We start from the raw sequence: 25,185 nt of genomic DNA on the forward strand, positions 1-25,185 counted from the left end.
GTAATCGGGTACCAGACTTTTTTCCCGTACATGACTTTTGTTACAAATCTGCGAGATAAGTTCCAAAGGGGGACTCCTTGGGTCGTCAGGGGGTCCAATAGCCTGAGAAGGTGCCCCCCTCCTCCTTTTTCTGCTATTGTTATGAACAGATACTGATCAATGTCACATCAACGTACATCGCGAACAGTATAAAACTTGACTGACTGTTTGAAACACTGAGCTGTCAAAGTGTTCAACGTACTTTTGATGTAAATTTCTCAAATTTCAAACCGCTAATTTTTGAAGGTTCAAAACAAAAAACTTCAAATCACACGGAGCTAAAGAGCAACCTGGATTACTTTTGAGCATAAAATGTGGCGGGAGGTTTGCATCTATATTCGTTTTTTCTTAAGTTTACAATTCCAGATTTCGTGACCAAAAAAATTGGGCGCAAAGTTCGCAACCGAGAAGCTATCATAAGAGGGAGCGGACAAGTTCCACAACAACGCGACTCATTTCCGCTGCTCCCAAATTTTTGCGACTAAATTTCGCTGTCTAGATTTTCCCACAAACAAAAAACAACACTCTAATCTACCCCCCCCCACCACCACCTGCAATCTGGCTCCCTGGCTACCGTGATAGCGGAGTAAATCAAAACAACCTGGCCATGAATTGCAAATAAGCCTCGGGCTGAAAAGTAAACTACAAAATTTAGGAATTCGAAAAAATTTGTACTATAAAAAGCGGTACTTGAAAAATCCAAGGTTCTCCTGAGATTAGCTGAAATATTTGATGAAATAAGCATTACAGCCTATAATGTAAATAAGCATCAGTCTGTACAAAGATGAACCAAAAGAAATCAAAGTATCAATTTGCAAATTCCTTTTTTTATAATAAAAAAAAACAGCCCCGTTGTCTTCTTCTTTTTGCGATAATTAGAAAAAACGAAGGACTATGCGGCGCTTTTACTCTCAAAAATAATCTGTGCCATAGCAGCCTTTACGTCTTCTAGCATAGGAAAAATTACTCCACTTCTTCGATGTCTCAACAACTTTATCTTTAATATCATACACTTTAGAATTTATATTTCTTTATTTTCATACTCTTTTTGTCCAACATTCTCAAGAAAAAAAAGGAATATTTAAGTAGGATGCTCTTCATCTCCTGGCCTTTTTCAACATTTTCAAATAACGTTTTTCGATGGAGTTTCTTATTTGAGTTTGAATCTCGCAAATAAATTGGTTTCAAAACTGCACAGCTTGATATCAGAAGGTACTACTTGGTACGAAAATGATCTCGTTGTTCCATTAGTTTAAAGAAAAAAAATCCGAAAAACTTTTCAAGAAATTATCACTTTTTTTTTACCAGAGGAAGTCCTGAAAAGCACTTGAAACGAGCAGCATTGTTGTTTTTTGCGTTCTGAAGTGTGTTTTTTTTGTCAATTTCAGGTTTCGCAAGGTCATAGGAATCAAGTGTAGTATCATATGGAGATCTCTTTTTGTCATAGTTCAAAATACCAGAAAAAAACAGTCTAATTATTTTCGAGAAAACTATAATATGTAACATGTAGGTGGTTGGAAAGCCGCCAATTTGGCCGTGGTCTGGAATATTTTATGTCTGCTTTGAAGACTTTGCACTTGATGCTGAAAGAGTAACGAAAGTTACTCATGTATTGAGAATTATCCGCCTCTTAAACTTGTTCTAAATTGAAACAAAACTTCTCGTATCAGGGCGAGTTTTTCTTAAATTTTTTGTGAGAATTATTTCCCCAAAGGCCATATAAAATACAAAATGATAGATTTCGCTCCTAGTAACCAAATTATTATGCAAAAAATCTCCGCTTACGATTTCTAAGACGGCTAAAATCTCCGCTTAAGCATTAATAGCGCGAAATACATCGCGCCTTAATTGTCCCAAGTGGGCCAAAACGGCAATGTTTAAACACTCATAACTTCACGAAAAAAGATCACAGGTGATTTATCTGTTCAAATTTCAGTTCAAGACAACAATACCTTTTGAATGATATACAAAATGTCGTCAAAAACTGTTAGTTAAAAAAGTCGAAATTTGTCTGAAGAAAAAAACCACCCGAGCACAAACCACGTTATGAAAATCGGAACAATAAGACAATCTAGTTTGGTATTTTAATTTTCGCTGCCGACTCAAAGTGATTATTCTTTCTTTATTATTTAAGCTCGGTGTGATTTATTTTTCTTCAGACAAATTTTGACTTCTTAACTAGCCATTTTTGACAGAATTGTTTTTGTCGTTCAAATTTATTGTTGTCCTAAGCTGAAATTTGAAAAGATCTTCCACCTGTGATCTTTTTCCGTACATTTATGGCGGCTTAAAGATTTCAATTTTGGCCAATTTGGGACAATTAATGCGCAATATAACGCGTACGCGGATATCTAATCTGCCTTAGAAACCGTTCCAAATTGGTTGAAGGAAGCTTATTTGCCATATTTTGATTTGTTACTAGGAGCAAAATCTATCACTTTGTAATTTATATGGCGTGTGGGGGGATGATTTTCCAAAAATCTCAAAACTCATTCAAAACATTCAGGGCTTCGCCCTGATGCAAGCAGTCTTGTTTTAATTCAGCTCAAATTTTTTTATTTTGAATTTTTATTAAATTGGGAGCTGGTTAACTACCCCTCCCCCCTTATATCAAAAGGGGGAATATTCATTAGAAGGTGCAAAATTCAAATATGTCTAACCATTGAAACAATACTCTGAGAAAATGGCAATTTACCATAGGGAGGAATAGTTAACAAGATCTTCCATTTATTTCATGAGTGATGCAAAAGGCACAGAAGCACCAACTGAGAAACAAGCTAAAAATGACACCTTTGAAAGCTTAATTAGAAAACGCCTCTTTCCAATCTACCGCTTCAAATTAAAAATTTTCTCAATTTGGGAAACTTCAGCAATTAGTTTTTCTCGCTTTTTTGTTTTTTTTTTAATTTTTTTTTTCTGACAGTAAGGTATAAATCGAAAACATGGCACTCATACATAATGGTATTTCCTTGGTTTTCAATTTTCCATCAATTTTTAATCTGCCTGATATTTCCTGCAATATTTTTGAGAATTTTCAAGTAAGAAGGAGACTTCACTTTCGGTGGCGTTGTCTTTTCCTGTAATTTTCCTGATTCAATTGATCGCAAAATGATATTATAATAAATGTCAGTATCGATTTAATAACTTAACGATAGATGTCTTTTTTGAAAGCCAATTTATTTTCCTTCAACTAATTTCATATACTTCTCCAGCAGGAAAATTATAATTTTGTCAGAAGTACGTTAAAAAAGGAAATTGGGATGTTTTTTCTTGCTAAATTAAAAAAAAAACTGCAGAAAGATATAGAAAATTGAGATAAATTGAAAGAATAAGGCTTTTGAGGGGAGTATGTATGTATATAGGCGCAACTGTTACGCGATTGGTCAACTCGGATCAGTTTATTCAAAGCCTCTGACGCCAATTTGAACAAAAAATCTGCAGCAGCTAGCAGCCAAACAGAAAATTAGAAAATCGAGATTAAGCGCTTTTTTCTACAATTTGATCCACAAGTGCACAAAAAAGAAGATAGGAAAAATGTAAACAACGGTTGAAAGTACCGAAAAAAGTAATAAAAACGGACACTTTTTCTGTTTACTTTTTAAACACCGTTTTGAACTCTTAAAGTCACATAATTACCTAATTCACAAATAAGTTGCTGTTATTATAATTTGAAATTATCAAGACTCAACCAAACACCTCAATACCACCCACAAAATCAAAGAAAAAAACCCTTGCTACCTTTTGTTACTTTTATCCGCTTGGTTGTTACATTCAGCGAGGATTAGCTCCTAATCAAAAGATTAATTTAAATCTCACAACAACAGTGTACTTTTATCACAGTATAATGGCTCAGCACGAAAATCAAATGGTGAATTTGTTCAATTCCACTTTTCAATCAAAAGCAAACTTGTCGCAACTTTCGGAGCTGAATTCAGGTCACATGGGTGGTGTGAATAACTTTTCTGTGGCCAATGAGTCAACTGCGCCCGCCTCCGATTACGAAATGAACTCGAGTTTGGACAACTCGTATTGCGACAATAAGTGTATGAGTAAGTATATATATTTTTAAACGTTTTTCTTTTTAACCTAAGTTTGATTTGAGGTTTTTCAGCCCAGTGTAAGAAAACAAAGAAAAGTCCATGCGCCAAAAACTTCTGATATGATGGTCAAACAAGGTGGAAAGCTTAAGATTTCCTGCTCTCTACCAGATTTTTCGCTAAAAAAGTTTTATCGCCCAAAACAAACGCCATAAGATGAACAGAAAAAGCTATAAAAAATTTGTGCGGTTTTTTGTTGATTCCGGATCACTCAAAAGGGGACAAAAGGTGAAAGTGCAGATCAGCCCAGATTGTGGTTTATATGAGCTAAAGACTTATGTTCTTGTTCGCGGTATAATTATGCTTGTGGTGGATTTTTATTCGGTCGATTTTTTAAATAAACAATTTGACTAAAACTTTTTACAAAGTGAAAGATAATGTTGTCCAGAGCTCAAATTGAAACCGAAGTTTTCACTTGTGATCTTTTTTTTGAGCTGGTTTATAAAATGCTATTTTGGCCGATTTGGGACAACACGCGTTAAGTGGTGGAATAATTCGTTCCGAATTGAATTGAAACAGATCATATGCCTTTTTTTCTAGAATAAACAACACCCCTTTGTACTTTAAATAGCTTGTGAGGGATTAAATGAACGAATGAATAAAAAATTAATTGAATGAATGAAAAAAATTAAAAAAATTAAATAAAAACACGATTGCTTGATTCGTTAGCTTTCCAATTTTTCATCCAAAATTGTTTTAATTGACTATTAAGTGCAGTCAGAACACTCAGGGTTTTGCACTGTTCATCAAACAGTTTTGTTGTACTTGCCTCTTGTTTCTTGCTTGTCGAATTAGTTAGTTTTTGCAAAATTTTGACAAAAATGAATAATTACTCATCGAGACGAAAAGCAGAATGGGGCCAAAAATGGGAATCGGCTGACAAACTTTAACCATACCGTATTTCTGCCAGAAAAACTAAAAAGTGCTTTTTTGCTTTTTACCAGAAGACCTTAAAAAACGTCTCCATATCTGGGACGCTGAATCAGGGGATGGAAAAACATCTCGCGATGATGAACCGAAGCTGTCTTTCATTTTCTCAAGAGACCAATCTATTTTAGCGGCAGCCATAGATTCACGTGCACCATATTTTTGTGCTGTGCAAGCGTATCAGAGCAGATCAAAGCAAGTGATCGCTACTTGTCAATAATGCCTTTTAAAACTTACCTGAATTGCTGTTCCGACTTTCGAATAAAAAGACAGATTATTTATGCTCGGTATGTTTTGTTTCTGCCATGTTTCGAGGTTGTAACAAATTTTTGTACCAACTAAATTTATGTCTAGGCGAAAATCAAACAATTTCATTCACCGATTACTTTTTTGTCATTGATTTTTTTGTAAATTTTCCAGGGTTTGAAAACTGCCAGCTGGGTATCATTTCTACTCCTTATATTTTGCGCTTTTATCACGTAAGCATCGCTGTGTGTTATGCTATTATAACGTAAGCAGTGGAAATAATTCGGCTCAGAAATCTTTCCAAATTGAAAAATCGAGGCAAGCTATTCGGTCTTCTCAAAATGTAGTTAGACGCTAAATGTATCACTCCGTTCTTTATACAGGAAGAAATTTTTTATTAAAAAAATGATCTCAGAAAAGTCAAAAACTTTCAATGTTTTTTGATAGTTTCAAATATTTTTTATCCTAAAAAATCATTTCACGGCTTTTCAACCTTGCGGGATTTAAATATGTTTGCTCCTTTTAAAACTGTAATCATAGTTTCGAACGAATTTTTTGCATGTCATCAACAAGGATTTCTACTCAATGACTACAATCATATTGGCCAATGAGAATCACATTTATTGAGAGCAAAAAATATTCGTGTGCCGGTACAATGAAAATTTATCAGGACAAAAAATTCTAAATATTTTTGCATTTTTTAAGGTTAACTTTGAAGTTAAATCCTATCATCGAAGATGAAAAGAAACTATTCTTATTTTTTTTAATTGATTTTTTTTCGTCAGTCTTTTAATTTAATTCAAACTAATAATAGCTGGGATAATATTCGTACCATTCTGAAAAAAAAGTTTTTTTTTTTGATAACATCGACTAAAAAAACTTGCAATTGTAAAAATATTTTTATGTATAAATTTTGTGAAATTTTTCAGTTAAAAAATTTGGAGAGCTCGAAAATAAAACGTCCAGATTTTCTGTTCTTGTTGCTACTATACCGTAGATAATACATTTGCGCTCTAGAATATTCAACAGCTTGATTATACTTTTTAAAAGATTTTAGGAGCATGAAAGTGATTATATGTTTTTATAAGGCTATTTATATTATATGCCATTGATCAATGGTGTTCGCAGAAAAGTTTTAAAGTCGACCAACTGATCTTATGCAAATTTTTTGTAAGATCAATAGTAGGCTAAAAACAAAATTTTGAACACTTTTTGAAACGTTTTGACCAAAAACATGCTTTTTTGGCTCACTTTTCACCTCAAATTTAGTTATATTTGCGCCAAAGGCGTATTAACATTTTTTTTGAGATCGGCCAGCCAAAAATAGAATTAGGACAGTTATACCAAAAGGATGTTTTGTGATCAAAAAATTACTTTGCAACCAGAGTTGAGGATGAGGACGAGTGGAGAAGGAGGGCGCGGTCACTTCATCTGCCCCCTCCTTGGCACGGTTCAGTTATTCATAGAAGTTCGAAAATTCGGCCCAGTGGGTTCTTCATAGTTTTTTTGGTAAAGCTGCAAAATTCAATCTAGTTGACTTGAAAACAGGTCAAACAAACAATTTTTTTTTCAAAAAAGAACCCTCCCTTCCAGCAAACCCTGCATCCGCAATTGGTTATAAGCTAGTGAGTTTTTGTGTTGATCTAATTGCTTGTTAATTGAAATATGTCAAAAAAAAACTAAATTTAGGTATAGAACAAAGCTAAAAAAAACTACCTATCACGAAAAAAGAAAAGAATTTATCAATAAAATTGGATAGTTTTACATGCTGAAATTACTGGCTTCAAAATCTAGAGGCGTTGAAGAAAACTGTCCTGCCAAAACAAAGGAGCCAAATTGATTTGTTGTTACTGTATACTGTGCTGTTTTAAATTAACCGGACACAACGAACAACGTTGAAAAATTCAAACGCGTTTGTCTCAAATTGAGTGAAGATAAGACAAAAGAAAAAAATTTGCTGAGATTTTCAACAGAATTAATCTGAAGCATTGTTTGAAGTTGGTAACCAAAACTTATCTCAGAAAATGTCTTTTTGTTTTTTAGTATAATCAACAAATACGCTACGACTACTAAGTTTATTGATGAAAAAGTTATATCTAAAGAAGCCTCTCACACAACTAAATAAAGTTTTAGAAAAATAGGAATTTCAAAAGTTTGCGCAAGCTGCTTGATTTATTTTTCAAGCTAATGTTTTGATTTTTTAGAGTAAAATAGAATTTTTTGGCTATCAACCAAAAACATTTTCTCTTAAAAAGAAATTTGGAAATTTTACTCATTTAGAATTTTGTTGGGCTGTATAAGAAGCTTCTTTTCATATTTTTTTAAATCTAACTTGGTGGTTTCAGCGTAATTCTTGATTAGCTAATAACGCTAAAATGACCCATTTTAAAAATAAAATGTTGGTTGCGAATTTCAAAAAAAGCATAATATTGTTTCTAGTGAAATTCTGAGCAACGTTTTTTCTCTTCATTCAATGTCTAATCCTAACCCAATTTGAGAAAAATGCATTGGAAAGCTCAATTTTGTTCACTTTTTCCGGATAATTTAAATCAGCACTGTACGAGTAATAAGAGAAAGTGCAGTTTGCTGAAATTCGGCTCTCATCTCTACAATTCTCAGTTTTTTCCACAGTTAAAGTTTTTTTTTGTTTTGATACGGTTATGAGTGCCTTTTTTGATATGAGTCCCACCTCTAAGTGTGAAAACTTGAACATACTTTCAATCTTAAATTGAATGGAAACTTAAAAACTAATAAAATCTAAGACGCTAATCTGCGACGATTTTACCGATAAAAACTTCATGGCAGAAAAAAACTATAAATCAAGAGTAAAGCCTTTTTATGAGAGAGGGGGAAGGGTTTATGGAAGTGAACAAAAAGAGTTTTTTAATTTAACCTCAGAATTGGTGAAGCTTGATTTCTGTGCACAACACAATTTAGGCAAGTACTGGGCCCTGGAAGCGTATCTGTGCATTCTGCTGGTTGCAACTATCGCCGCCAATTGCATGTCTATCTTCAAACTGTACAAACAGTCCAAGCGCAGCGTCACTTCGGCTGGACACGACTCTAACCTGGCCTGCTTTGTGGGGCTTAACCTTAGCTCCATCAATCTCGCTGTCGGGATTTTGGGTGAGTAGGATAGAGTTAAAAAACTGTCAGATGAAAAGTCGTCGATGTTTTTTGGTAGCGCGACAACTCCAGAAGCGCGACAGCAACAAAAGACAACTCCAATAAAAATCAACTCGTAACGAATTACAAATCGCAAAAAGACATCTCGCAGCAAAACGCAATTCGCAATATATCCACAATTTTTGCTATTTGTATTTTGTTACGAGTTGTCGCGTTATCATAGAAACATTAAAAATTCAGAATACCAGAAGCAAGTTATTATCCTCCTGTCACCCCTCTAAAGCGATTTAGGGGGAGGAACTTACTTCAAATCTGTATTTTTCAGCCAATCGGAATCGAGGGCTGAATGTTTGAGAGGAAGATCTTAACTTAATCTAGGTAAGAGGTAGAGTCCGATAACGATAACCCAGATATCAGCGCTCTAGAATAAAACCATCGGTCAGTTTTCGATAATACTCGAAGCCGAACAAAATAACTTTATATTTATTCGTAGCCTATTTCCTGCGCACAGCAGGGGACTATCAAAAATTTTTTGTCATGTAATCGAGCTCTCCCAAAACTCTATAAGACCCCATTATGTCAAATACGATAAAAACAGGCCAAAACGGACGTTTTTGGGCTTTTTTGGAAAATTTTGGAGTCGCTTCCTCAAATTGAATATCATTGGCACCAAAAAAGCCCTCAAAATTTTTTTAGGGTGTGTCGGCTGAAAGTGGGCTTCGCAAAACAATGATAAAGAAGGGCTCTTTGGGTCGTTGATCGTTGGGTCAAATCGTTGGATCGTTGGGTCAAATATCCCCCTTAAAATCTCCACTAGTCAGTTCGTGTTAATTTGATCATTTTGATCGACATTTTTTTCTCCAACAATTTATTTTATCGAGCCTTTTTTTCAGAGAATCGGAAGGTCGAATTGATTACAAATTGCTTTTCTCTTTGAATTGACGTTAATTTATAAATTAATTTATTTGAAAACTGAAAACCAGGAAACTGCTAATTTGAAAAGGATTTACAAAGGATGTAGGAAATTGGACCGAGGCTTCCCCGTTGATCTTTTGCTTGTTTCGCAGCCCATTAGAAACAGGGTTTGACGGAAGTTCAATTCACGCTTCTTTAACTATTTCCTCGTTCCTTCATCACTTTCAATGATTATAAGAAAAGAATTCATCATATATTTCAGAAAAACACATCATTGAACAAAATATAGCGCAACTTAGAGTTTTTTTTTTTCAAAATTGAACCCTTCTAAACTTAATTGAGGCAAGCTATTTTGCATAAAAAATCAACTGAGGCTTTTTGCCTCAATTTAATTTAGATGGGGCTCAATTTAAGCTGAATTTTTTGCTTACACGACGTGCGCCTCAGTGAAGTTTAATCGCAATGTTTCTGTGAGCTGCAGAGCATATCTATCTCAAAACTGTTAAACTCTTTTCTGCACTTCGGGCCGTAATTTTTTCTGAACGGTCACGTGCTTCTCATACTTCCAACGACCCGACTATCTCAAAATGAATGTCTTACCTCTTTATAATTGAAAACGGCTAACAAACTTATGTATTTTATCCACAAAATAATTGCTTATTTTCAAACTCGTCAAAAAACTAAAAACGTAAAAAACTAAAAGTTTACATAAAAAACTAAAAACGTCAAAAACATTTTTTGAAAAAAAAACTACTACTGAGACCGTCTAAAAGGGTCAATTGGCATATTCTTTCTTTCATACTGTAAAAATGAGCAAACTGGCATCCAAAACAAAGAGAATCATGACTAAATACATTTTTAGCTAGGCCGTTGTATCCCAACAGAATCGATATTGTGTGTTTCGCGAGACTAACTTTCACTACAAATGCCTGAAATAATGCAGAAAATGTCGGTTCAAGGTATTGTTTTGGTAAATATTGCATTGAAATACAATTTAACAAGGTTGCTTGTATCAAGGCAAACCCTTAATGTTCTGAATGCGCTTTTAGATCTATTGAGTTAGTAAGCGATTTGAGAAAAATGATGAAAGTTCAATTCGCGCTTTTTAAACTAATTCCTCATTCCTCCATCATTTTCAATGATTAGAAGATAATAATTCATCATATATTTGCAAAAAATACACCAGTGAACAAAACATAGCGCAACTTAAAAGTTGATTTTCTCTCTTAAATTAATTTTGAACCCTTCTAGATTTAAATGATGCAAGCTATTTTGTAAAAAAAAAATTATTTTAAAGTTTAAAACCTGTTTTTTACAAAAATGTTTTAGCCTCTTTCCAATTGATTTTAGAAAAGTTCATATTAGGGTAATTTCTTTGCTTAAACGACGTGCGCCTGGTTGAAGTTAAATCGGAACGTTTCTGTGATCTGCAGAGCACATCCATCTTGAAACTGTTACACTCTTTTGTTAAACTCTTTTGAAACTGTCTCAAAGACAGCGACGAAGGCGAAAAAAGAAGCTAACAGATGCAAAAGCTGTCACAAAGTAAGATCAGAGAGCCAGAAGTGAGAACACTTCAGGATAACCCGAGTTGTTATGTCACTTTGAAAGGGGCGAGCTTTGGAAGGCCTAAGTTTGGCTATACAACGTGCAAAGCATAACAATGGGGGACGACCGAAATCTCAATCCCCTGGATTACAGGAGGAAGTCGTAATGAAGAAGACTGAGAAAGACTCGGATACCAAAAGCAGTAGCACAGAACGGGCAATGGAGTTGGAAGAGGGGACCACTTGCTCAACCCCGAAAAAGACTCAGAAAAATAGTACAAAGAAGTTGAAGAAAATCGGCACAAAGACGCGTCCAGAAGACATACTGAATACGCTTCAAAATCACAATTTAGCTCCAGAAGACTGGGATACGTTGGCAGACCAACTACTGAAAAGTGGAGTACAGAAGGCGACAGATGAGATAGATTTAAGAAGAAACCCAAAGGAAAGAGGAGACGAGAAGTTTGACCCGCCGCCGGGGTTTTCTGACGATTCAAGCCAGGAGGAAAGCAAAGTTCGAGAGAGTGCACGTCCTAGAAAGAACAAAGAATCATCACGATGGACCGACTAATTGAATCGCAGCCCACAATACAAGAACAACTCCTCTTCAGAAGGAAGTTTGGTTATCGAACATTAGAGCCGGACGTGAACTGGAACCGAAACTGACAGATAGAAATCGAGATGAAATAAAAAGAAAAAAAAACAAAACAGACATAAACCAAAGTATAAACTGAGACTAAAACTCCTATTTCTATTTATTAAAATTTTATCTAGTTTTGAAGATAAATTTTCCCTGTAGTCAGGTGAGTGTGGCACTACTCATGCAGTAACCTCGATGCTATTTATATTAGTAAATGTTATTTACTGTACAATACATTCAAGGCGTGTTCCTTAGTTTATCACAATTTGAAAACCATCCCCCAATCGCTGCTTAAATCAACAACTGACGTGTTCATCGTATAAAGCCTATTATCTACAATTAACCACAATTATGTCTCTAATTTAGAAAAACTTCTGAGCCAGAAGTAATTTTTGCTCACGCGTTGATTTTGAGCCTCATGTATCTCACTGGGCCAAACTGACAATTTCCAAGCTCTCTTTCGTTTTGGGAAAAGTAATAATAACTAGACCAAAGATAGCGTGTTGCTGTGCAAATATAACAAAATATTCCAAACATACTTTCAAAAATAAAAGGATTTTTTTTTGCAAATTAGTGTCGTTTTATCTTTAAATTTTTTTTTGAAATATTGATTTTTAATTATGATTCCAAAAATGCGTTTAAAAACTCCAAAAACTGCTTTGCTTGAGTAAAACTTAATTTGCATGGTTTAAACCAGCTTTTGTAAGCCTGTACGCTGACTGTATTAGCTCGAAGTTAGACCGAAAAACTTCTCGAAGTTGAGCAAAAATTTTCGAAGAAATTTTCGAAAATTATTGCTCAACAATAATTTTCGAAGAATAATTTTCGAAAAACTTATCGAAGTTGAGCAATAACATTTGATTCTTAATGACAAGGGTTTTACAACTTGTCCCATTCCTTGGATTAATTGTGGTAACTGAATTTGCGTGGAAAACAAAAATGAAAAAAAAAGAAAAAAAAATAAAACTGACCCGAATACATAATTCCTCCGGATTTTTCAAATAGAAAAAACAAAATCTTTTCGAGTTTGAGCTCGGGAAATCAAAAATTTTCAGATGATTAACTTAAAACTTTGTCAAAAATGACCAATTACTGGAACGGAAATTGTCTGGTACACAAAAATCATCCCAAGCACAAATGTTCGGTATTTTTGTGCAAAAGTCGTCAAAAAAAATAAAATAATACATTTCACAAAGTTGGATTATACTAAATGAGATGAAATTTTTCAGTGCACAAACAAGTAATTCCAGTATGTTTGCTGGCCATTAAACTGATGTTACCTCAGGCCGAATTGCAAAAGTAGAGAACTCTAATAAAAAACTTTAAAAACCTATATCTTGACAAAATGTCATTCAGATATGGCATACAATTATGCCAATCACACAAGCGTCAATCAAACAAATATGCCTCTAATCCCTTTAGAAAATTTTCTGAGCCGGATTTTATTTTCGCTCACGCGTTGATTGCTCAAAATATTTTGCGCCTTGAGTATCTCACATGGCCAAACTGACAAATTCTAAGCTCTCTCTACTTTCGGGAAAAACAATAACATCTAGAACAAAGATAGCGGATTGCTGTGCAACTAGCACAAAATATTCACTATTAAAATGATGGCACCTTTGGCCGAATTACAAATATAGAGTTTTCTAAACAAAAAGCTTTAAAAACCTATAACTTTATAAAACGTCATCCAGAAAAAAGTCTTTTCAGATCTGAGCTCAGGTCTTCGATGTTTTTCAGATGGACTGAAAACTTCGTCAAAAACAGAAAAATTGCTATTTAGAAAGTCAAAATAGGGTGATGAAAAAAAACTATGAACACATTCTAGATTATTTCTTCATGATGGAACAAAATTATTTGTAATTATATAATTGTTGCAGTTGGACATATTCTTTGATCAAACTTGAACCTGTTCTAAGGCGGACAATCTAAGATGTAGCCATGCCTAATTCTGGTCTAAATTTGGTCTGAAAGAGATCTTACGAGATGTGATTAATGTATGATGAAAATTCATATAGACTAAACGTCAAATCTGCAGCAAAAATATTTGAATTCACACGCATGATCAAAATAGAATTGTCTCAGATCTAGTTTAGCAGCCGAGGAAAATCTGGCGACTTTACGCTGGCTTTATTCAGGTCTGATTTTAATTAAGTACTTCGGTCGGGTGCGTGTCTTATGGCGCCCCCTTGAGCCCATGTTGCCCTCTACATTTTGTTTGAAAATTAAGCGCAAAGAAAAAATTAACAAAAAATAAAACTGAATAGTTTTTAATGTCCTGCTTTGTTCTGTAGTTCTAATTGGTTCACGGTTTTTGTACCAAGTTTCCAACAAATGCGGAACATTTATACTTGGGGTGGTTTTTTGCTCAGCGGTCAAGTTTCAGCGGTCGAAAACTTAGTTTTACCAAGAAAATTGTACTACAAAATCGCTCAAATTAAATTGATGCAATCTAATTGGTCGTAATATTTTAGTAGGCACATGCAACTTGGTTTATGCACAGGTAGGTTTTATATTAAAAGATGGGTTTTTATTACGACCATTATTTACTTAAAACACCAGTTTTATTGTTATTGTCGCTCAATGGTGTAAGCTGATAGTATTTCAATGAAACTAAATGAGAGAGAAATAAACTGTCTACGCCCTAGAGCCCCTAAAAATAGAAAAAGGAAGGGACCAAGTTAACATCCCGCCAAGCCGTGTGGGGGGGGGGGGGTGTTAACTTGGTTCTAAGATACGAATACGATTTTTCAGCCAATCAGAATCGAACATTTTAAAAGCAGCGCTTAGCAAATTGAATGCTAATTAAATGCTGGGGTGGAAGATCTTAACTTGATCTGTCTGGGGGAAGGGGATGTTTACTTGATCCCAAGGAGCTACTCCCAAGTTTAGTCTGTTAATTCTAAAAAATGCAGGCAGCTATGACATTTTGACATTTCGACTTGTGCTTCTATCAGGATTCGTGAGAGACTTTATCGGACCATGTTAACATCCTCTCCCCTACAGCAGCGCTTAGCAAATTCAATTTAATTTAAGCGCTGGGGTGGAGGATCTTAACTTGGTCTATTAGGGGGGGGGGGGGGGGGGGGGGGGGGTGTTAACCTGGTCTACTTTATCTTGTTAACTTGAGTCTGTGAACTTGATCCACTTTATCTTCTAAGACTCATAGCGAATTTTGAGTAGTCATTAAAAAAGATCAAAACAATAATTAAAAACGGAGAAGTTTCAAGGAATCGTCTGTTATGTGCTTTTAAAAAGCACGGAAAATCAGGTGTAACTTTCAGATCTCCCTTCTCCTGTTTCTGGATGCGCCCCTCTGTTATATTGAGAGAGCGTTCGAAAAACGGTTTTAAAAAATCTTGGTTTATAACTGATAACAAGGTTTAGCTGGTGGCCGTTTTGGTTTTACATCATATTTCGATCAATTATGTTGATTAAAAAATGGAAAATCAATTAGTCAAAAAAGATAGATGCATGTCCTGCGTTTGAACCCTTCTTTCTCGCTGACAAGTGTTAATCAGAAATCGATACATTCAATCTGCCCTCCAATCTATCATAGCTGTGCCACCGAGATAGACAGGCAAAAATTATACTGAGATTGAACCCAAGTGGGCTCAACCATTTATTCTTGAGGAAGAGTATTTTTGTCAGTTTTAGACTAGCTGAGCGAATGGAATTATCTTAAATCCGACACTAAACCATAAGCATGTACAAAAAGCCACACGGTAACTAAAAACAGGGTAAATCAATTTGCCGAACATGATTTGATTTAAATTTCAAAAAAAAAATTGGGAGGGGGAGGGGATTGATAACTTACCAAAAAGTGTAAAAAAAACGTTTACAGTTTTTTGTTTTTGTACATGGAGCGTGTAAAAAAACTTTGACAGCCTAGGTTTTTTTAAGTTTTCAGAGAGGCAAAACAAATTAAGTTTCCAAATTTTAAAAAGTATTTTTTAAAAGAAAACAAAACAGACTCTATAAAAAAATGACCTTTTCAAATATGAACAGAAGTCTAAAATTGTATCGCTAGGATTGTTGGGGCATAGAATTGGTGTTAAAATGAATTCAGCTAGGTTTGTAATGAGACAGTAAATGTCAATCATGGAGCTTATGAACTCGGTTTTGATCGATTTTGAGTTTGGCAGCACACATTCATACTTGCGGCGCTTTGGATCAAACCCTCTGAGGTTCAATTTTGCCGCTCTGATGGCTTTCTTTAAAAGCATTCAGTGCTTTAAATGGGCTTTCGCGCCAACCCTATTTCTTTTTTTCAACCCATTAGCCCTTTTTCTATTTTTTCGAACAGCAACTATGCTTAAGTAGTTTTTCATGAAGGTTTCGATGAATCTACTCGCAGCAATAGAAGGATGAAGAATAGTGCTCAGATCAATAATCTATACAAAATATAGGATTTGACACAGTAATATAATTGAGCAAAACATTTACTTGCAACCAAAAAAAAATATTTTAATTATAAGTAATCTAGAAAAAAAATTAGAATTCTTTTTTTTCTCAAAAACCAAACTGTTTTTTTTTTCGAATCCTGTTTAATGGTTTTAGCTGACAAAACTGATAGCTTAAAAAATATATTCCTTGTGCATATAGATAGCTCTACCATCAGGCAGGGCTTTTAAAGATAATCCCAGTTGGCTTATTTGTCATTAGACAAGCGGAAGATATATAGTCTCAAAATATCGATGGAAACCAGACTTAATTTCATGGGTTGCGTAAAATCAGGCTTCTGTTCATCCTCTGAGAAACCCTGCGATTTGCCCACTCAAGGAAACGCAGAATTACTTGACGACTATTAACCTCCAGCGTTTTTATGATTTCTAAACAGGCCGAAAATACTGGAACAGTTATATAAGTGACGGGTTGTAATTTCATAGATCGTCATCGCTGAATCATTTGATAGTTCAGTCTTATGAAAATTTTTAGCAAATTTGGTGTAACTTGGTAATTAAAATTTTCAGCGATAAATTAGTGGTATTTCAGCAATGAATTAGCGTTAGGACGTACAATCTTTGCTCACAAACACTTCAAATTAGCAGTAAAATAATAGTTTTTATTTCTACCTTTCCAATGATATGTTGTGATGGTGTTTGACCAGAACAAAAGTATACGAGAAACTGAAATAGGGGTGCATGTAGCGATAACGTCCCCCCCCCCCACCCAAATTATCAAAATTTGATCAAAAAAGGCAACAAATAATTGAACTAGCAACATTTAATAATCAAAACGTTTACTTTTCGTTACAATTGCGAGAGAAAGTGTCTTTTAATCGGTTCTCGACTTTTTTTCTGCAAAAAATAAAAACGATTCTTAAATATTTTACTTGCTCTCCTTGCATGCTTTTTGATAAAACTTTAACAAATTTTAGGTTATTTCTCATTTGTTCAAGAGGCTAGAAAAAACGTGATCGCCTTTAGACCCTAACTTCTGGGGCTGGAGTCCCGGTAGGATCTTCTTTTTTTTCGGAATGTATGAATTTGAAATGGTTTTCTGGGAAAAAAATGAATTGTTGGAGTTTCGTTTGCCTGCTCAAATTTTGTCGGCTTAGCTGCCAAATTGCAGGTTTTGTTTAAGCTGCAATCAAATTTTGTTATAGTTGCACGCAATGCTCATTGTAGTTTCAGGGGGGACTTAGAGTGTTTTTACAAAATTAATTTTTTGTTCGGCTCAAAAACGATCGGCTTTGTTTCCGCTTAGCCAGTTTTTCACCGTTGCTAATTTATTTCAAAATATTTCTAGTGGCATCTTTGCGTATAATGAACTTTGGATCTGGTTAAGAATCTCCAACCCTTTAAAGAAAGAGGGAAAATGTTAAGTAGATCAAAATGGTCGATTTTTTGACCTGTCAGAATGCAACAAAATTTGAGTTCTCCATGCAAAGCGCTAAAGCTAATTTACTGCTTTTATTTATAGGGGTGGAGATTTTAACGATGGTACCATAGGGGGGGGGGGATTGTTAAGTAGATCCTGAATTTTTATCGAGACACACGAAAATATTGGTTGAACTAGTTTTGATTCATATTTTATACTTTTTTTTACTTTGCGTCGGCTCATTTTAATAATCAAATAACAATCATTTTGCGAATTATTCGCCAATTCAGTGCTATAATACACAAAATCAGCGCTGAGTTAGTTATTCTCAGCGTGGTTTCTTTTTTTTTACATGACTGATTTGTCTAGTGCTTAGAGCGATGAATCGGTATTCATCAGCGTGTTGACACCAATCAAAATCTGATTGGTCGATGTCAAATTATGCGTTTGCATTGATTCACTGTTGAATTTTGCTGTGAGTTTAACGCGAGGAAAAAGTAATATTTTCGGCTTGCTTATGTCTTTTTCAGATGTTTATCATCATGATTGCTGGTTAATCAGATCAAATTTTAAGACTCTTATAAATTTTTTGTGAAAATAATTAGGAGACAGAAAATATACATTTAACATTCCTAATATCAATCAAACATTCCCGCACTGATAAGAATTGGAATGCAATCAGTTTTATACAGATAATGAAGCTGAGAGATAAAAAAACTCTATTTGAATCGATTTGAAATTGGTTTAATTTGATACAAAAATGAAACTTAAAATCGAATTCAAACCGTTCTAAATCAATTTAAATTTTTTTTGTCATTTTTTTCTGTTTCCATTTTTACAAATGTTAGTAACAATTGAATCAGCTTTACTTTTTTTTTACTTTTTTTAACAACTTTTTCGTATACTCGTTTTATCCAGAAAATATACCGATTGTGTTCGGAATTTCTAGACTATGAAACAATAGAGAAACATTGGAAAAAAATTTTTAATTAATGCTTTTTAATTGACATTTCTTTTGATGTTAGGACTAAAAATTAAATATGAGGATAACTTGAACAAAAAAAATTGCATTATGAAAGAATTTTTCTAATTTGAGTTTTTAATAAAATGTTATTTGCTGAACAAAATTGAGCCTAGTGCTTTTATAATGAAAATGACATTTGATATTTACTTCTCATTTCAACGGGAACCCTTAGTTTTGCACAATTTTTAAAGCGATTCCCTTAAATGCAATTTTTTTTGTTAAAAATTTTCCTTGAGTGACTTTTGCTTGCTGTAGCTCTCAGTGAGTGGTTTTTGAGTAGGAAACTTTGCTCAAGCTTCGAAACAAAATGAATAGTTAAGTTACATTAGTTTTGTTGAGATTTTGATGATTTTCATTACCTTGCGAAAAATTATTTAAAATCATTGTTTACGCAATAAAATCCATTTAATCCATTCCAAATCGTTTTACGTGTCTAAACGGGCTATCGTGGATTGATATTTATACAGTATTTTATATGTATTAAAATCGATTTAAACCGATTTCAATCTCAAGTTTGTCAGTGCGGGTTGGCCAAGTGAACATACTATAGACAGATCTAGGTTTTTTAAGGGGCCTTTAAAAATAGATTTCTGTTATCTACTTCTCAAGTCGACTAAATGTTTATTGACCATACACTTTAAAAGACCATACACTGTAAGTCATACAGGTAAACAGGGGCGGATCTAGGATTTTCTCGAGGGGGCTGGGGGTTTTCTAAAAAAAATTTCGAAAATTTTGCTGGCCTTTTTTTTGTCAAGTGTTTCGCCAATGTTTTGCCAAGTGTGGTCTTTGTCAAGCAATAATTTTGATTTATTAGATCCTCCCCTGGTAGATGGACAGTTAAATGTCACAGAAATACCGTCCTCTCCTTCTCACGTTTTGCTTATATTGCCTGTATTTGATTTATTAAAAGCAAATATCAACTGCAATCAAGACATTAAAACTGCAACAATTTCCAATGTTTTCTCTATTAAGTGCAAAAACTAGAAATTGGAATGGTAATTTTTATTGTATTTATTCAAGTTCCGTAACAAATGATAACACCTGCGAATTAATAAAAAAAATGAAAAATGTTGGCGTCTTTTGAAGGTGACTTTTCTTAATAACAGGCGGCGCCAGCCTCGAAAAGATATAAGAACATAACTGCCCTCAGTAATAAATAAGGCTTCAGATTTTAAATAACAGATATGAAACATCATTAAGTTCTCGACTTACTAAATTTGACTTTCAGAGTTCAAATTTGTGTATTATGGGCATGCATATTCTATACCAAACTGACTGCAAGGGAGTTCAGCATGTTCTGAAGAAATTTTCAGTTTTTAGCTTATATAGTCGCTTTTGGAACATTTTTTTTATCTGTTTCAACTTTATAAGCCTGTTAATACGTTTCTTAATTTCTAAGTACCCGGGTTAACCAAAGTTACACATCTTTTTTTCAATGGCCTGTTGTGGCCACACCAGGCCAAATTGTGGCCTGTTTTTTAAAAAAAAACAGATTTGAGGTTATCTCATTATTTTACAGCAAGAAAATGATAATTCTGGTTTAACACAAAACACTTATTTCTTAAAATGTTTTAAATTTCTGTGAAAATATTAAAGCTACCACATTATAGACAAAAATTTAATATTTTGCCTGCAACATTTTTCTTTAAATTTATGGTTTAGCATAGAGATGGTTTTTTAAAATGATTGTTTTTCTGCAGAATTTTAGAAAATTTAGTTGTAGTCACGTCGCACAAAAATTTTTTTGAATAGTTTTCTATTGGGTTTAATTTCATTAAGTAAAGTTTCAATGTTCTGGAAATGTATCCAAAGTATTTTTAATTCCGACAATTTTAAATTGTGAACAGAAACTATGGCGTGAGTCGGTTTTTTATTTTTTTTTAGCCAAAAATGATGAAGTCGAAAAGAGTCAAATTAAAGCTCTATCGGTCATGAATCGAATTTTAATTCTACTACCAGTCGATTGTTCTTATTACTATGATTATATTCTACAAATTTAAACAACGCTGTAAGTATTTCTCATTTTTGGAGTTGTTTAATCTATTTAATTAGCTCTTTTCCACAATTTTTTATTACAAGAAAAAACATGAAGAAGAAATAGTTTCAAATAAAAAATCTGTGAAAAAATTTTTCAACAATTAATTAGCAATTTGAAAAATTGTCTTGAAATTTGTTTTGATTCAAATAATTTTCTGTGGTCAGAATTATCTGTGCTATTTTTACGGCAACCGGTTGCCCTTGTTGTTTCGATCACACGCAAAATTAAGTACCACAAGTAATCATCGGACTGTGCTGAGTGATATTTCATATTAAAGCCCTTTCAGTTGTGATTGAAACCACATTTGAAATTTTTTTCTAGTGTCGAGAAAAACCGGTTTGAAACTTTGATTTTTTGCCTTAATTCGGGCAAATAATACAAGGGAGCAGGCTTACAACAGCTGAAATCTGCAATTCTGTCTAATTCAAGACCTTAAAACCTAATTCAAAGCAAGCAAAACTAGTTTTTGGAAATTTTTAGCTTTGTTTCAAATTTTTTAAAAATTTATTCTAATAATTTTTCAAGAAAATCTTTGTTCAATTTGCCTATACTGTCTAACAATCCTAAACTAAACTTAAACGTCAGATCTTTTTATCACACCAAGTAGAAAAACCGCCAATTTGGAAAAAAAACTGTCTAAATCGTAGTTTTCTAAACTATGGTCGAAACACTCTGTGCTACTTGCTTTTGTATAGAACTGAATGGAAAGGTGCTTTTTTGAATGGTGATCAACCCTTTGTAAAAAATCATTGTTCTGAAAAGAGAAAAAGTGACAATTTTTTCTGCTCTTCGTAGTACTGTTTTTCAGACAATTACCAATTGTTAAATAGCAGTTGATGCAAAAGCAGTTAATGGTCCGCTTGTGATATTTTGTGAAGCCTAAGTAAAATTTTGGAGAATCAGCTGAAAAAGTCATTTTCGGTTCACCTCCATTAATTAAAGACTTTTCCCCAAAATGTAAAGGTTAGAAAGACGACCTCACTGAATTTTTCCCCTAAAAGTAAAGGTTGGAAAAATGATCTCGCTGAAACGACCGCTTTTTGGGTATTGTTCCCAAATCATGTAAAGCTGATGGTAAAAGGTAAACTACAAACTTTATTGGTCGAACAATACACGGAGGAAACACTTAAAATGGGCATCGTTTCCGCTCCGGCGCTATAATATAGTTGCACATCGTTCCATTATTGCGCCCCTAATTGTAATTCAGTATAAATACCTCTCAGTCAGTTATAAATAATTTTTTCAATCCGTTTTAGGCGTTTAAATATCCTCTTTTGTCATTTGAATGGGCACAAGTTTGAAAAAAAGACCTTAAATTGGATTAGGTTTAGTGCAATTTTGCACCTCTTTTGATATCTAGTACTTCTGATCACGCATGAATCATCACTCTCATTTAGATATATTTTGTAGTGATGAACTACAAGTTGAACAAAAACTATGCTCATAATTATGTAGACAATAATTTGACCAGAAATATGAGTCGAAACATTCAGATTCACCACGAATTATCTGGTATAAAGACGTGGGAAGCAAGGTCTTTCTCGGGCTTTTCGCGGTTGAAGTTTATGCCAATAAACTTTTATGGAAAAAACTGAGTGGCACCAAATCTTAAACATTGATTTTTTTTTAAATGTTTGTATAATGACACAAAATACAAAATTTTATTCCAAAAAGAAAACCCATAGGTTCACAAAAAAGGGGTTTAAGAAAGTTCGCAGATACACTGATTTTGAACACTTATCCGAGCAAAGGTGTTCAATTACCAAAGAAAATTTATCAATTCAAGTATTTTTTTTTTGAAAATTTTAGTGGTTGAAATTTTGACATTTTTAAACATCTCTTACCACATAAAAACAAGAAATGATAATTTAATATGTTTAGTATTTTGTGTAAACTTAAAGGGATCAAGTTATAGACAAAGACTTACTATTTTGCTTGTAACATTTTTTCGAAATTATTGTTTTAGCTTAGAAAAAAGTTTTTACTAAAAAAGACTTGATTCGTTTCTGCATTTGGAGTATTTACTTATAATATTTTTGGTCTTTATTTGTAGTTGACGTCATTACTTGTAGTCATGAAGCTCGTACAGTTTGCATAGTTTCATATTGTGTATAGTTTCAGTTTTAATAGTGTATAGTTTCATCAATTATAGTTTCTATATTCTGGAATTAAATCAAAAAAATTTTTGTGTCGAACACTCTTAAAAAGTAAAAGAGAAATATGGAGTGAGTCTAATTTTTATTTTTTAATGCCAAAACTGACTACGTCAAAGAATACTCGTAAAAAGGTCAAACGTAACCCTTATAGATCATGATTCCGATTCCCAAAAAAATTTAAAAAAGTCAATGTGTTAAGAAAACACGGTGTGAATTTTTACTGTTTCCGTAACAAAGTAGTCAATTTTTCCTGAGAGGCTGACCCCTTCAATTTTTTTCTGATACAAGTTGACATTATTTTTTTCAAAACTTTTCACAATGCTATTCATGTTTCTCATTTTTGGAGTTTTTAACCTAATTTTGTCACCCTTTTCTAAGAGTATTAGAAAACAGAAGAAGAAAAAAGAAGAAAACAAACTGAAAAAAAATATGCTAAAAAATGGATTTCAACTCTGGTAAAAAAAATGTTACAACTGTTGAAAAAAATTACAAACTTTTTTGCTCTGCGCAGTACTCTCCTCCAGATAACTATCAGTTTTTATACAGCGTTTGATCACAAAAAATATTATTGGCTTGTTTTAAATATTTGTGAATCCTACGTAAAAATTTGGGGCAAAACAACTGAAAAATATGTCTTCTAATACTTCTGATTCAGCCTGCTTCACTCAAACTGCGATGATTGTTTGTGACGAAACAGAAGTTGACTATAATCTATGCTCAAAAAATGAAGAAACATAATAAGCCACAAATACTAGTCACAACTTTCAGTTTTACTTCTATTTATTTTTCTATAGGAAGGGCCTCAATGCGCTCATTTTAAGTGCTTTTGGTCCCAGAGGTTTCACAAAAAATTGAACTACGTGGAGCCCAACTAGAAGCCCAATTGTTAGAAGATGTGGCTTCTCATCCTTTTCCATCGCTAATTGGAGACAAACAATTTAGCCCCTTCATCCCAACACACTGTGCTACCTTCTTTTCTACCAATCCCCAGAAACACTCGTTTTTTTTCCGAACTCATAATGAGGAGGGCAACAATCAGTTCCCCTGTGCTGACAATTGAGTAAATCCAACTCCTTGTGTCTGAAAATTTGGCTCACTCAGTGCTTTTTTTTTTAATTCTTAAGCTCATTCAGCAACATTCAAAGCTGTATTGTATAATTGGGCCGATTTCGCTAAAATTGAGGGTGATACAGCTTTTTTGCGGAAATCAGGCTCATTCAGCTCAATTTCTCAGAAACGCTCATTCAGCTAAGTTTCCTCCAAGGGAAAAAAATTAAATGAGGACCAATTCGGACCCGGGTTGAAACATTTTGCAATGCTTTATTAAACAAATTATTTTTATTGTTGAGTTTTTGAGCACTGCTGAAATTGTGAAGCTTCCCTACTGAATCAAACTTTAAACCGCTGCCAAAATTATTGAATGGCCCCCTTGGTTTTATTTTTTGAGAACTGCTGAAAATGTAGAATGGTGCTGGGCTTTTTAGCAGACCGGTTGTTTAAAAAACCGATTGTTTTGCAGACTCAAAACAAGTATCAAGTCACAATGTTAACTTCAAGCGCAGCATTGTCAAGAAGCAACCGCTTACTACACTGCGCCTAAACTCGGCACGTTGGTTCTTTTGTCAATGAGTCAGTGTTTGCAGCTAATTTTTTTGTTCCGCTTTTCAGAAAGGTGGACAAAATGTGAGCTAATCGTTTTACCAGGTTAGCACAATAACATACTAAGTCGTTGTTACGTCTGTCGAACAATTATGTATCAGTAAAATTAGATTGGTCTGCCAAAAGACTCATTTCTAATGTTTTTTCTGCGAAAATTTTGGCTGCTAAAAAATTGGTCCCCTTGTAGAATAACATTTTAATTCGAACCTTGCTTATATTGTAGACCTACTTTAATTGCCCCTACTTTAATTAATTTCGATTTGAGATTGGTAAAAACCCGAATACTTATAATTTTATGCACTTTACAAGCAATTTTAACTTAAGGCGATTCATCCTTTAAAAAAAGCATGAGAGAAAAACAGTCATTTAGCATAAATTATATCCAAAACAAGGGTTGGTTCAAAAATGCACTAAGGTATGAACTTCTTGATTTTTAATTTCAGAATGTTTCTTGGTTTGACTGGCGTACATGATGCAGAACAATAGTTGCGAACCACAAATTTGTAATAAAAATCCAACAATCAATGACGGATCTATGATTTTCATTTTTTTTCTAGGGGGGGCCTCAATGCGCTCATTTTAAGTGCGATTGGTCCCAGAGGTTTCCCGAAAAATTGAACTACGTGGATCCCAAGTAGAAGCCCAATTGTTAGAAGATGTGGCTTCTCATCCTTTTCCATGGCCAATTGGAGACCAACAATTTGGCCCCTTCGTCCCCAATCACTGTGCTACCTGTTTTCTACCAATCCCTCGAAAAAGTCGTTTTTTTTTCAAACCCATAATAAGCAGGGAAACAATCAGCTCCGCTGTGCTGACAATTGAGTAAATCCAACTCCTTGTGTCTACAAATGTGGCTCACTTAGCTGTTTTTTTTTCTAATGGGGGGGGGGGTAGGGTAGCGGTTTTGAAAATAAGTTTTAAATTTTGGACTTTTTGTTTTTAGGT

At 33.9% G+C, this 25,185-nt stretch overlaps 1 protein-coding gene across 1 annotated transcript in view; it reads left to right on the forward strand.

Annotated features, from left to right (window-relative positions):
* The first annotated feature begins 3,432 nt into the window (after nt 1–3,432).
* LOC134842277 (uncharacterized) overlaps nt 3,433–25,185 on the forward strand; it is a 50,001-nt gene continuing 28,248 nt past the window's right edge. Inside the window, exons 1-2 of the mRNA XM_063858547.1 lie at nt 3,433–4,088; nt 8,247–8,435. Of these exons, the coding sequence (XP_063714617.1) occupies nt 3,884–4,088; nt 8,247–8,435 (394 nt within the window). The 5' untranslated portion in view covers nt 3,433–3,883. The remainder of the gene's footprint in view (nt 4,089–8,246; nt 8,436–25,185) is intronic.

This window comes from Symsagittifera roscoffensis, chromosome 3, assembly GCF_963678635.1.
Source record: "Symsagittifera roscoffensis chromosome 3, txSymRosc1.1, whole genome shotgun sequence".
Lineage (NCBI taxonomy): Eukaryota > Metazoa > Xenacoelomorpha > Acoela > Convolutidae > Symsagittifera > Symsagittifera roscoffensis.